We start from the raw sequence: 13,161 nt of genomic DNA on the forward strand, positions 1-13,161 counted from the left end.
ACACACACACAATGAATACATGGCAGGAAATTTAAATTATAAAAGAAACAAAGCACATCATGATCATTGATGAATGATTAAAAACATTATTCAAATACGAAACCAAGATATTCTTCAAATTAATATTCAAATCAATGTTTTACTTGTCTTTAAAACTATTAATCAAACTATTTGACAATCACAAATGTTATGGATTCAATGTGTGATGTGTCTGAAAGAGCAAATACGTCTATTTATCAGTTGGAGTAATTTTAACATAAAGAAGACTGCATTTATTTACTAATTTATTTGTGATTCCATATCGTCCTAAATTGATGTTTTATGTCTATGTATTTTTGTTGTCTTTTTGCTTTGTTTATTATTGTTGAAAAATAATTGAAATAAAAAAATTGCTGGTGTAATTAACCTTTAAAACTGTCTTTCGGACAATACTTGATATCAATTTTTTAGTAAAACTCCAGTTTTTTTTTTTTGTTTTTTTTTTACTGATTTTTATTCATTTTTTAACAGCAATTTTACAGCAGACCTAAAACTCTACAAAAAACACAAGTCAGAGGGTAGTACATTTTGTCTTTTTTTTACTAAAAATTCACAAAAAACATTTTTCTTTATTTTATGACAAATATCAAAATTGTATGGATAAAATAAAACTCAATAAATCCTAAAAAAATTAATTAATTAAAAAAAAAGATGTGAAAATGATCTAAAAACTGCATCCTTCTGCCCTGTGAGAATTGTCGTCTACCTCATCATCGGTTTCAGATTCCAAATAATTAAAAACAAATTTTTATAAATTATCCAATTCATCAAATTGCCTCAATAAGTTCATCAATTCATTGTTTTTGTGATTATACGTTCAGCCGGTTTATGTACAGATGCATCATAAACATAGAAAACCTACTGGACGATCTAAGTTATTTGAATTTCTATTGACTTATTGACAACTTTGACACAACAAACAAGGACAGTGGGGTCTTTTGTGACTTATAAAATTATGTATATTTGTTTGAAACCAAAAATTTCAAAGCTAATTACTTTTTTGTCATATTATGAATGAAATCTATATGACAACATCAAAAACAGTCGCTGTGGTTGGTGCCTCTACTTTAAGCAATCAATAAATCAGTCAACAAATTTATTTTTTAAAATTATGACAATGGAAATAAATTACTGTGGATTTACTTTTGAACAAGTGAAACAGCTGGACTCAATCTGAGTTTATAAAGTGATGGTTTTTGCTTTGAAAGTTGCCTGTAAATCTAGAAAATGTTTGAACAAAACCTTCATAAAGCTAATCTAAAACGAGGTTTTTGATCCTCTTTCGGGGTGAAACCTTGTAAACGCAGCTCCAGCCTCTTCAACAAGCCCAGCACAGTTCCTCCGCCGTGGAAGTGACAGCCTGCTTCAGCCAGGTACGGGAGATGTGGCTCCAGCTGGCCTGGCCAGACTCTGCGGGGGCGTTCATCTTTGTCACGCGTTTGACAGACGTGAGTGCCACTTCTTGTGTCGCCACACATACATACTCACATCCTGCTGTAATACAAGCATGACTCGGAGGAAAAATGAGGAGTTTGCAGTCAAAAGATTGTGAAAGTGGTTTTATTCCCCGCAGAATTTCTGCAGCGAAGCTGTTAGCTACTCTGAGATGATCACACGCAAGATTGAGAGGAACCAGCTGGGCCGAGACCACAAAGCTTTCATTGTGCAGGTAATGCTCGTCACTGAACTGAAGCATGGAGGGTGCAGGATGACAATATTTACCCCACTTCCCTCTTCTTCTTGGTAGCTTTGCTTCTTTTTCTCCTTTATATCTCCTTCTCCACCACCCTGTGTTTCCTTTCTTTTGCTTCTCCCGGCTTTCTGCTAGCTCTGCATTGCGCTGAACAACACGGAGCACGTGCGGGTGTTCCTGAGTCACCTGCCCCGGGACCTGGACTGGCTGGGCGTGGAGCGAGCCATGGAGGAGTCCTGCGGGGTGGAGGGCAAGGAGCAGGTGTACAAGGCTCTGAATGGACAGCTTTTCAACATGGACCTGGATCTGCAGAGAGAAGCCAAACGCCTCATCACTCTGCTGACTGACAGGGTGAAGAAATGCTGCTTTGAAATGTGATGTTTGGTAATGTGAGCGAGCGGCTTTAGAAATGTGCATTTCCTTTACAGATGCTCCCTGAGCTGCGGAGATACATCCAGCACATCAGCCTGTCTCCAGACTCCATCAACAATGATGATGTATGAAAGCAGCTTTAGTCCATCTCTTATTTTAGTTGGGGATCAGCTGACTTTTGGTTCTCTTTCAGGCCGTTGCCCCTCTAATGAAATATCTCCAAGACACTGTGGGCATCCTGACTGAACACCTTGTCAAGGAAAACCTAACCAAGTAAAATATGATTGAATTTTTAATAGATCAGTACATAGAATTCTTTAAAATTGCAAGCACAACTATTATAGAATCAGCTGGTTTGAGGAATCCCGTTGACTTTATATGAGAACCAGACTAAGTGAGTATGACATCACCGTAAAAAATGACCTATTTCTGGCTCCAACCAAATGAAGTCAATTCAGTCGCCATTTTTTTGCGAAGCGGAGGCAGCCATGTTGGAACCAGAAATCATACATTGTGTCCGAATTCTGCCCCTAATCACTTTATAGTGCACTATATAGTGCATTCGCCATTTTCTAGTGCTGTCCGATTCTACTAATTCCAAATTGAGTGGACTTGAAATTTCCCAGAAGTCTTTGCAAAAAACTAGCGTGCATTGATGGTCACTAGATTAGCGGATATAGACCACAATGCATTGCGCTCGAACGATTTCAAATAGAAATACGTATTTAAATGCAACATTTGAATAAATCATCCACATTTTCACCATCAGAACACAAAAATAAATAAACTGCGTGAATTGTTCATTTTTATTCGATTTTCACTTCGTTGTATACGTTTTTTAGAAAAACAAAAGAAAAGTAGTGAGCATCGTGTCCGAATTACCTTTAAAATCCAGGGCACCATATAGTTTTTTAGTAGTTAGGAGTTAGGGGGGGAATTCGGACACAACCATAGTCATCAGGTTGGTGTTTCTATGACAACCACTCTATCAGGATTGAGTTTATAACTTGAATAGCTTGCAATACAGAAAAAATATAATGAAAAAACATTAGAATTAGCAAAAACAAGTAAAAAAAAAAGAAAGATGGAACAAGAATGGTTATTTTGACAAATGTAAATACTGAGTAATAGCTGTTTATTTCTCTATAGAAGTGTGTGGGATTTTGGCTTCTTGGAGCCAGTGGGTACTTCCTGTTGACTCAGTCCAGTTCTCATATACAGTCACCTGAAAGCAAAACCACATTTGCTTCTTTCTAGAGTTCTACAGAGCCTGTGGGAGCTGCTGCTGCGGATGATCCTGGACGCCGTAGCAGAAAACAGGGGCGTCCAGGTGGAGTTCTACAACCGATTCCAGTACACAGTGGAGGTCGGTGAACCCAGCAACAAGAAAACGTGCTTAAAAAGAAACACGGGTCTGTCTTTTAGTTAGCAAATGTGTCAGTATTTTTGCAGTGGAGCTGTGGGCTGAGTTTGGTATTTGTCAAAGAGAGACGTGATCCACTGCTTAAAGTCCCACTCTGAGCATATTTTTTTCCATCATTTATTCCCGTTGATCTTTTGATTATGAATATATTATAAGTTTTTAGCCAAAATGTATTTTTTATGACATATTTTATGCTCAGCTGCAGTAGTTCATTAGAAATACAATTCTGGGTTGTCGCTGAGAGCTCTGTGTGTATGCTCATACTAAAATTAGCTTAAGGCTAACATTAGCAGCACAAAAATAACGGGGAGCAATATTGGATCAATCCAGATGTGCAGTTTTGAACCAGAATCGCAATTCACTACAGTGCAAGAGTTGAACGCTCATCATATCTTGCACACCTAATCGTGAACAAGCTAGTGTCATCACAGGAGAAGGGGAGAGTGACACGCCCATTTCAGTAGCTGCATCATAAGTTTGAGCCTTTTCAAGCATCCAGTTTTCTAATCCAACATGATTTGAATTAAAAAATACTCAGAAATTCAGTTTAATTTGTAAAATGTTTTATACAGGTCCTCTACTATGAAAAGATTTTACAAAAAGATGTTAAACACACAATAAAGTCGATTTTCAACAGAGTACATCTTGTATTTTAGGTGTTTTTACATGTTCTTATGGCATTTTTCTTATGATAGGGAACACTTAAAGAAAATGAAGTTCAAAATTTCCTTTCTAAGTATTTCTTTATTCATTTTTTGTGAACAAGAGCAGACAACAAATGCAGCTTACCAGCCAGAAAGGCCAAGTGGGCCCCAAATGGTTTGAAAGTGGGCAGAAAATATGGACCCCGATTGGGTTTGTCTACAGTTTCTGTGGTGGCCCCACCTGTGTTTGACGTTGACTTAAGTTGGGATTCAGTTATTGCTATGCTATCCAGCTGCCCAGTGGACAGCGTAGCATGCTAGTGAGCTACATTGCATTAGCTCCTCTGTTGCATGCTAGCAAGCTCTTCTATAGCAAGCTAGTGAGCTCTTCTGTAGCCTACTACCAAGCTCCACTCTAGCAATGGAGCTATGCTGCAGTGAGCTCTCCACTGCAGCATGCTAGCGAGCTCCTCTGTAGAATTCTAGCGAGCTCCTCTGTAGAATTCTAGCGAGCTCTTCTGTAGCATGCTAGCGGGCTCTTTTTGTAGCATCCTACCGAGGTCTACTGTAGCATCCTAGCGAGCTCTACTGTAGCCTGCTACCAAGCTCTGATGTAGCGAGCTCCTCTGTAGCATTCTAGCCAGCTCTACTGTGGAATGCTATTGAGCTCTGCTGTAGTGAGCTAGTGAGCTCCTCTGTAGCATCCAAGTGAGCTCCTCTTTTTCGAAGTAGTGAGCGCCACTTTAGCATGCTAATGACCGCCACTGTACTAGTGAGCTCTTTTGTAGCAAGCCAGCTTGCTCTGCTGCATTGAGCTCCGCATTTTCTGCCCAGTTCTAAACCATATGGGGCCCACTTGGCTTTGCTGGCTGGGCTGTGATGTAGAAAATACACGGGGCTCCGCTCCATTCTGATGCATCCACTTGTAGACAAATAGATCCAGGTATATCTTCGTTTTCCATGTTTGAGCTGGCATCTGCCTCAAAACTGTGTGGCTGGATAGCTCCAGTAGTGTTTGCTGGTTTTGTTGCACCAGTAATGTTAGGTTAGGGGTTCGGGGGACTTTAAACCAGTGGGATGGCGTGTAAACAGAGAGCTTTCAGCAACAGGGCTACTCCATACAAACAACACTTTGCAACAACCGTGTCCTTGAAAACTACAGGGTTTTGGCTAAAATTGGCATAATTATAAGTAATAGACCACTGGGACCAATTATTAAAAGATGATCGGAGTGGGTTTTTGAAATGAATCATAGTCAGTAAATGTTCTAGTGCTTTGACAGTGGAGCTGTGGGCTGAGTTTGGACCTTGTCAGATAAATACGCTCCACTGATTAAGGTTCATGGTGTCTCTGTGAAAACGTCTGCTTTCAGTCCATTTTGTATCTTCACTGTCTTAGACGCTGCTGCAGTTCTTTCATGTCAAGGGAGAAGGTCTGTGCTTGGAAGACATGAAAAGCGGAGACTACAAGGTGTGTCGCGTCCTGGCAGCCCAGCCTTTTGAGGACTCCCCGTTAGATTTATGTCCTCTCATCCGCCACGCCATTTATCTCCTTCTATGTCTGCGCGTCTTGTTTAGGTGTTGGATGAAGAGCTCAAGCTGAATAAATGTCCCTCCTTTGAGCTGATTGAACAGTACTATCTGGAGAAGATTTCCCACCAGGTGCGTTTCATTCTACAAGGCAGACAATCTCATTTGAGCGGACAGAGGAAATCGATTGGACAGCACATCCCCTCTGTCTTCTGTTGTTTTACCGCCAGCTGATTGAAATTTTGCCTTTGTTGAACTCCTCGAGCAATCAGATAATTCAGCATGGAGATGGATAGATGAAAAGTTCTGCAATTTTTTAGCACTTAGGATGTTTCTGCCGTTTGAAGTGTTTTTATACGATGTTTCAGAAAACACTCAAACACACACGCTTTGGCCGGATCAGTGTGAAGTGCTACTATGACGCTCAAGAGCAGAGACTGACCGTGGAGATCCTGCATGCTGCAGACATTATTGCATTGGATGCCAATGGTAAAACTTATTATAACAAATGTTTCTATTTTACTTTTTTTTTTAAATTATTATATGTTTTCTGGACATTTTCAGGTCTGAGTGACCCTTTCGTCATAGTGGAGCTCTGTCCACACCACCTCTTTCCTGCAGCTAAGAGCCAGCGCACACAAGTGAAGCTGAAGACTCTACACCCCGTGTTCGATGAACTTTTTCACTTGTCAGTGCAAGCTTCCCTCTTTCCTTTTCGCTGTTTGTGTTCCTGCCCCTGACTGGTTTCTTTGTCCTGCAGCCACGTGAGTCCTGAACAGTACAGACACAGATACGCCTGTTTGACCTTCACTGTGATGGACTACGACTGGCTGTCCACCAACGACTTCGCCGGCGAAGCCGTCGCCCCTTTGAGTGACTTCTGCTGGCCAGGGCGGCCAAACGCTTCTGCGGCGGGCAAAAGTGTCCAGCCCGTCATTCTGCACCTGTCTCGCAGCAAACCCAGCGGTAAATACAACTCTAGAATAGTCTCTCACACAAAAAAGTAGGGCTGGGTTAATAAAATCGATTAATCTATTTGAATTGATTTCAAATTAATAGTCCATCCATAAAAAATATAAATCAATTTAGCACACAAAGCTAAAGTCCGCTAGCTTGATGCTAAGGTTTAATGGAATTTCCCATAGGGCGGCTAATGCTACATACGAACGTCTTTTTAAACTCGCAGACGTGAATTTTCCAAACTCTTTTAAGGATTTAAAAAAATATATTTTAGTCTAAAACACCATTGTTTTCTCATCTTCTTCTTCTGAGTTAAGGTGCACTGCTATAGCGCAACCGCCACCTAGTGGCCAAACTGAAACACTCTTTTGAGAATCCATGTAAAACAGATATTAACAATCTCATTATTTCACTAATACATTTTATAGAATGTGAACTGTATCAGATTAATATAAATATATTTAAATCAAATAGTAGATCATTAATGTATTTCTAAACAAATGTGTATAAATGTGTAAACTCAAAATTGAATTGAATTGAAAAAAATCGCATTCAAATCGATCCAGGTTTTTGCGAATCGAATCAAATCTAATTGTTTCTGGAATTTATTATCGATACCCAGCCCTACAAAAAAAGCTCCTGTATTTCTGTAGATCAGGATTGGATTCCCATTACAACCCCTCTGGTGTGTTTCCTCAGAGAAGCCAATCATGAGGATGCTGGAAGCTCGCACCGGCGACAGAGAGGCTCAGGAGTTTGTCCGCAGGCTGAAGGAGATTGAGAAGTCGATGGAGGAGGAATAGAAGCTGTCAGTGTCGGCGGTGTCTGTGTTTTCTGATCACGTCGTGTGCTTTTGTACTGGTAACATGTTTACAATATCTACCAATTTTTCCAAAGTATTGTCTGTTCAGTAATGACACCAAAATGAAAAGAGAACAAGGAGGACAGTGAAGTGTCTCTCTGTTTTTTTGAGCGTCTAAGTTAAAGTATATTTTAGAATTTATTGAATAGTTGATGCTAAATGTTACTAGTCTATTTTTTTTAAACTAAACTAATTGTTATGTTTGTTGTAAAACATTTAAAATGTTAGATTTAACAGTAGAAAACTATTTTGTGGATGTAGCTAACAACAATTTATGGATATGAGTCTAAAGTCTAAAATCTATACCTCAGTTGTGTTCATTTGTTGCAGAGGAGTTTAACAGATGTTGAGACATTTCACTTTCTTGGAGATAAACTGCATGAAAGCTTGTCTAGGATGTGACTGCACAATTATTTTCTTGGTTTATACGGCCGCTTACCAGCCAGCGGTTATGAAAAGGAGCAAACACATCTTGAAAGGGAATCAGGAAGGCATAAATCACGGAAACAGCACAGCGTTTGGGAGGCAGAGACATGGAGGTTTTAAGGGCAGTTGGAGAGATCTGCAGCGGGGAGGCCTCGCTCCCTGGAGACGGACAGCACTGCTCAGGTTCATTCAACTTCTCTGATTGCTCTTCGCAGAGCTCGCCACAGGTCACCGAAAAGACAAAACACAGCTACTTTCCTGCCAGCTAGATTCATTGGCGTTTTTGTGGCAGTAAGTCACTTTGTTGTGAGTTGGAAAAGGCCAATTTTGGCTTTTTTTCACCTAAAAATATGTTGTGTTAGTGAGAAAAAATATTTTTATTGTGTTATAGGAACACTTTTCTCCTTTGTTTTTTTTAAGCTGTTATAAGGCGATTAACAATAAATGGTATCTTCTAGGGGTGTGTATGGGCCGGAGCCTGGCGATACGATACGTATCGCGATATATCCCAAAACTGGACAAGAACAATATTTCAATTATTATTTTTAAGAGTACGACTTAGAAAAAAACTCTACCTGAATATTAATAGATCTTTTGTTGTAATAAAATTAATTTTATTTAATGATCACAACATTAAGCACTGCAACTGTATACTGATAAGGCAGCAACGTGGCACAAAGTTTCAATTCGGTACCCACCCCAAGTAAAAACGAAGTATTTTGTGGTGAGGGTCACATAACAATGGGGCCGGGGTCGGTTTGTAGGCTAACAGAAAAAGTTTATCAATCACAGCCTAAACGTAAAGATTGATGGTTTTCCGGAAAGCCACAAATAGCCAAATTTTAAATAATTCATTTTTTGTAATCTTCCAAGAAAAAAAAATAATACTAAAACATTTTTAAAACTAGATATTTAGCATTAACTGCAATAGATTCATAGCTGAAGATGCTTAAATTTATAGCTGAAAACACTGAAACTGATAGCGGAAAACGCAGAGGCTGATAGCTAGCTAAAATGTTAGCGAAGTGCCAAATTTGCAGAAAAAAAAATCAAAAAATTCTAAATTAGCCAAAATAAAAAGCTAAACTAGCTAAACTATTAGCTTAACTGCAAATTAGCCCCAAAAACTAAACAAAAAAGCCTCAATTAGCCAAAACAGCTAGCATGTTGCTGAAATATTAGCTAAATGCCAAATTAGCCTTAAAATTTGGCCAGGTCCAAATGTGGAGGAGGGCCGGATCCGGCCCGTGGGCCGTAGTTTGGGGATCCCTACAAAAACCACGAGGCTGACTGAACATTTAACACAAGCTGGTTTTTGTGAGATCTTATTGTTGTTTTGGTGGTGGTGTAGAGCTGCTCAAAGGGGTTCAGTGTGCTGCTAACTAGTGGTTGGGGTTTAGGTGGAAAACAAAAATTAAGACGTTGAAGGATAACTCATAAATAATTTATTAAATATTGTCTTGTCTGTATTTTTAATTTATACAAATATCGCCATGCAAAATATCGCGATATATCGCTGAATCGATTTTTCCCTACATCCCTAGTATTTACTGATTGGTTGATTTTTTTTTTGCTATCCTGTTTAAGAAGATGATTACATTGGGTTAGTTGGAAGTGAATGAAAAACTAAATTGCAAACTTTGAAAGAAAAAATATTGAAATTTAAAAAAATAATATTAAATTAAAAAGTATACATTGTTAACTTGAAGAAAAAATAACAAAAATGTAAAAAATAAAATTGTAAATTTGAAAAAAAAATTAATAGAAATGTTAAACATTTGAAAAACATTTGAAAAAATGTACATTTGAAATGTACATTTACACCTAAAACTGTTACCAAATGGAAAATAGTGTATTTGTCCTCAATTTAAATTTAAATTTCAAACTTATTTGCCCTTGTTTCCAGCAGTATTACTACTATATACAACATCAGAGAAGGGATAACACGGGGGACGCCAACAGCATACCATTTTTTGGAGTTGAAATAATCCCTTTATGACCTTTATCACCTGATGTCAATCATGTTCCAGTAGCCAATGGGCTCAAAGCCACACCCCCACATAAAATTAGGTTCAGAACTGGAAATTCTGTTTTGAAACATTTATTTTTCATTTGGTTATAGTTTTCAGTTTATATGTTTTTTTTAATCAAAGTTCAATTCAAGGTTTAAATTAACATTCTTTTTTTCAAACGGTCTACATTTTCTTATGGTTTAAAATGTATTTTTCATATTTTCAATATTTCCTTCAAGTTTACAATGTGTACTTTTAATTTTAAAACAGTTTTCTTTCTTTTTTCTTAAAGTTTACAATGTCTACTTTTCAAATGTACAATTTGAATTCTGAATTGACTCCATACATTACGTACATAATGTACACAGGAACACTCATGAGTCGGGGAAGGTCTGTAAATTACATTTCCGATGAAAGTCCTCACTCAAAATTATGATTTGTTTGTCACAAACACAAATCTGACCCCCACAGACCCTCTAATCTGTCAGAAGACTTCCAGTTCGACCTAATCGAAGAATCATCTTCGTGGCAGATCTAGTTTTATGCTTCGTTCTGGGCCACGACCTTCTCCTCAGCTGCACTCACTGCTGCTTTGAATGATATTCTGTCTTAAACCTTCACCTTTATCCTTCACACTGCAAAAGAAAAAAAATCTACAAAAACATAATTTTTAGAACTCCATTTCCTGTTAAGCAGTACAGCAGACACACTTATGAACGCAGACTCACAGCTGAGCTTTTAAAGCGAATGAAGGCCAAAACGTGACCCCTACTGCTGTACTAACGGAAACAAGGCCAAAAAAAAACCAATTAAATCATAAATATAAGCCACATCTAAAGATTTTTGTATTCAGTTTATCTTAAATCAGTCATGTTGTTAATTTTTTTTTTTTTTTATCCCTTTAGCTCCATATTGATCATTAATGTTCTAAGACTATAGATGCACTTTTACGTTTTTTGTTCAGGAAAAAAAGAAGAAATTATTACAAATAGGCATATTCAAAGTTATATTCCTTAATGGAACATATGTTTAGGATCATTTCCGCTCAAACCTCCTGAAATAATCAAATGCAGTCTGTCTCGGTGGGTGGCCTCGCACTCAGACTGTGAACTAAACTACTTTGTAAACAACGGGCAAGTACTGTTGAACAAGAAAAAACTGAAAACTGATTTAAAAAAAAAATCAAAGGTATGTTGTGAAGTTTATCTGTCAAAGCAAAGAGAGAACAGAGAATGAACCTGAGCAGTTGAGGAATTGGATTATCTGCTCTCTGTTTGACTGATGATTTACAAGGAAAATAAACAAAAAAACATCAAAATACTTATGCAATTTAAAGGTTTTTAAACAGTAATTGCACAGTTTGTTCATCACTGACTCTTATGGCTGGAATAAGTTTGTCCGAGGCTCCATTCTGAGCAAGAAAAACAGCCGACAAGTGTGTCAGAGAGCATTTGCAGAAGCAGGTAAGGATGGAGGCAGACGGCATGACTGCAGCGTAGTAACAGGTTGTGAAAACACTGTAGCATGTACTGAGATCTAGCACCAAAACACTCACACCGACAGCATTTTGATAGTGATGTAACTTTACAGTAGCTGCTTGTGTTGTGCTTTGTCGTTACCCCGTAGAGTTGTGAGGGTGAAGCACACAAAACAGAGAAAAAAATAAAAGAATATATCGATGCCTGGAGGAAGTGCTGCATTACAGAGACTGTTTACACATCAGGGAATCCATCTGAACATCTTTTGGGTTGATTTTTCACATATTTCAGGTCAGATTTAGATCAACACAGATGAAATGTTTACATAAATCATTCTCTAGTATGACAGAAAAACTTGTCGGATATATTTTAAGGCAACACAACTTTATTTTAGGGATAAACCTAATGATAGATAAGACAAAATCTTAATTTTAGGTCAATTAAAGCACGTTAAAATTTCTCCTGTGGCATTTTAATACGATTTATTAGATGTTTAGAAGCATCTGTATTAAAAAAAAAATAATAATAATTTAGCTTCATAGTCTGAACCCCTCAAATGTTTTTATTTATTTATTTCAGTTTTTGAAAGTAACCATGTTTCAAGTTGCTGGTTTGAGTTCAGGTTTAAAGGCGACAGTTTGGTGAAAAGTAGCTTAAAGATGTGAAACACTTTAAATTTGTTATCGTAAAAGTGAATACTTTGTCCTTGAATTATAAAATGCCTGTGTTGCTGTTTATGGAATTATGCCTTTGGAAAATCTCAATTACCCTTCAATAAAGCTTCTATTGAAATTTCAGCTGTGCGTTCCGTGGTGATTATTGACTATTGCATTTGCAGGAACGTTGCATAACTCTTTTCAGCCTGAACACATTCAAAGTCGTGACCTTTTTACCTATTCATTTTACTGTCAATCTCTCACCTTCCTTTTCCGGGCCTCCTCCCCTCAGCGTCGAGTCTCTCTATAACCTTTTCAGAAATGTTGCCACCATCCGCAGCAGCAAGCTAAACATCCAGTGCGGAAACTGTTTAAACTGAAGCGTTTGGGTTTGTTTTCTGTGAAACATGAGCATCCTCTGAATGGAAGTCAATCGATTTTAAAGGAAATGACAGAAAAGCGTGTTGTCGTTTAATGGAGCCTTCATGACCTCTGGCCTTATCTCACGGGATCAGCTGATCCATCTGGTTTTATTTCTGGTGATAAACTTTACCTAACAGCTCCTACATTTGTGCTTTGGAAAATCTTTAAAGGAGTTACATCTGTATGTTGAAGTTCCTACTCTCACCAGTAGATGTCCTCGTAAATTCACAAATCCTCCTCAAACCCTGGATGAAAAAGATTATTTAAATACATTTAAACACTTTCATCATTAGACTAACACAAAAGTATCAATTTACTATAATCAGTAAATGTTTGAAAGTATCTAATAACTATCGTACTTCACTAGCTTATGCAATAAGTAAAATTCTTGGTTCTGGAATTTATATTTAAGCGAATTTTACATATAATAAAGTTAAAAGAGCTGATTCCAAAAACACCAGAGCCTGCCATAAACAAAACTCAGCTGTGCTGAACAAATTTCCAAAACTGTCACTGCAACACATTTCCTCCTTTTGTATATTTTTCCTCCAGATAAATAATTTCAAACAAAGCAAAATAACTGGAGGATTTATTGGATACAGAAGCAGCTGAACTTCTATCAGAAGTTTTTGGAGTTTGTGGGG

At 37.8% G+C, this 13,161-nt stretch overlaps 1 protein-coding gene across 1 annotated transcript in view; it reads left to right on the plus strand.

The window, feature by feature from the left end:
• Positions 1-7,612, plus strand: part of baiap3 (BAI1 associated protein 3) — a 36,721-nt gene extending 29,109 nt beyond the window's left edge. Inside the window, exons 22-33 of the mRNA XM_024272131.2 lie at positions 1,347-1,487; positions 1,613-1,708; positions 1,868-2,083; positions 2,161-2,229; positions 2,298-2,377; positions 3,362-3,470; positions 5,570-5,641; positions 5,749-5,832; positions 6,069-6,189; positions 6,265-6,388; positions 6,461-6,666; positions 7,360-7,612. Coding sequence (XP_024127899.1) covers positions 1,347-1,487; positions 1,613-1,708; positions 1,868-2,083; positions 2,161-2,229; positions 2,298-2,377; positions 3,362-3,470; positions 5,570-5,641; positions 5,749-5,832; positions 6,069-6,189; positions 6,265-6,388; positions 6,461-6,666; positions 7,360-7,463 — 1,422 coding nt within the window. The 3' untranslated portion in view covers positions 7,464-7,612. The remainder of the gene's footprint in view (positions 1-1,346; positions 1,488-1,612; positions 1,709-1,867; positions 2,084-2,160; positions 2,230-2,297; positions 2,378-3,361; positions 3,471-5,569; positions 5,642-5,748; positions 5,833-6,068; positions 6,190-6,264; positions 6,389-6,460; positions 6,667-7,359) is intronic.
• Positions 7,613-13,161: the final 5,549 nt, after the last annotated feature.

This window comes from Oryzias melastigma, linkage group LG8 (genome assembly GCF_002922805.2).
Source record: "Oryzias melastigma strain HK-1 linkage group LG8, ASM292280v2, whole genome shotgun sequence".
NCBI lineage: Eukaryota > Metazoa > Chordata > Actinopteri > Beloniformes > Adrianichthyidae > Oryzias > Oryzias melastigma.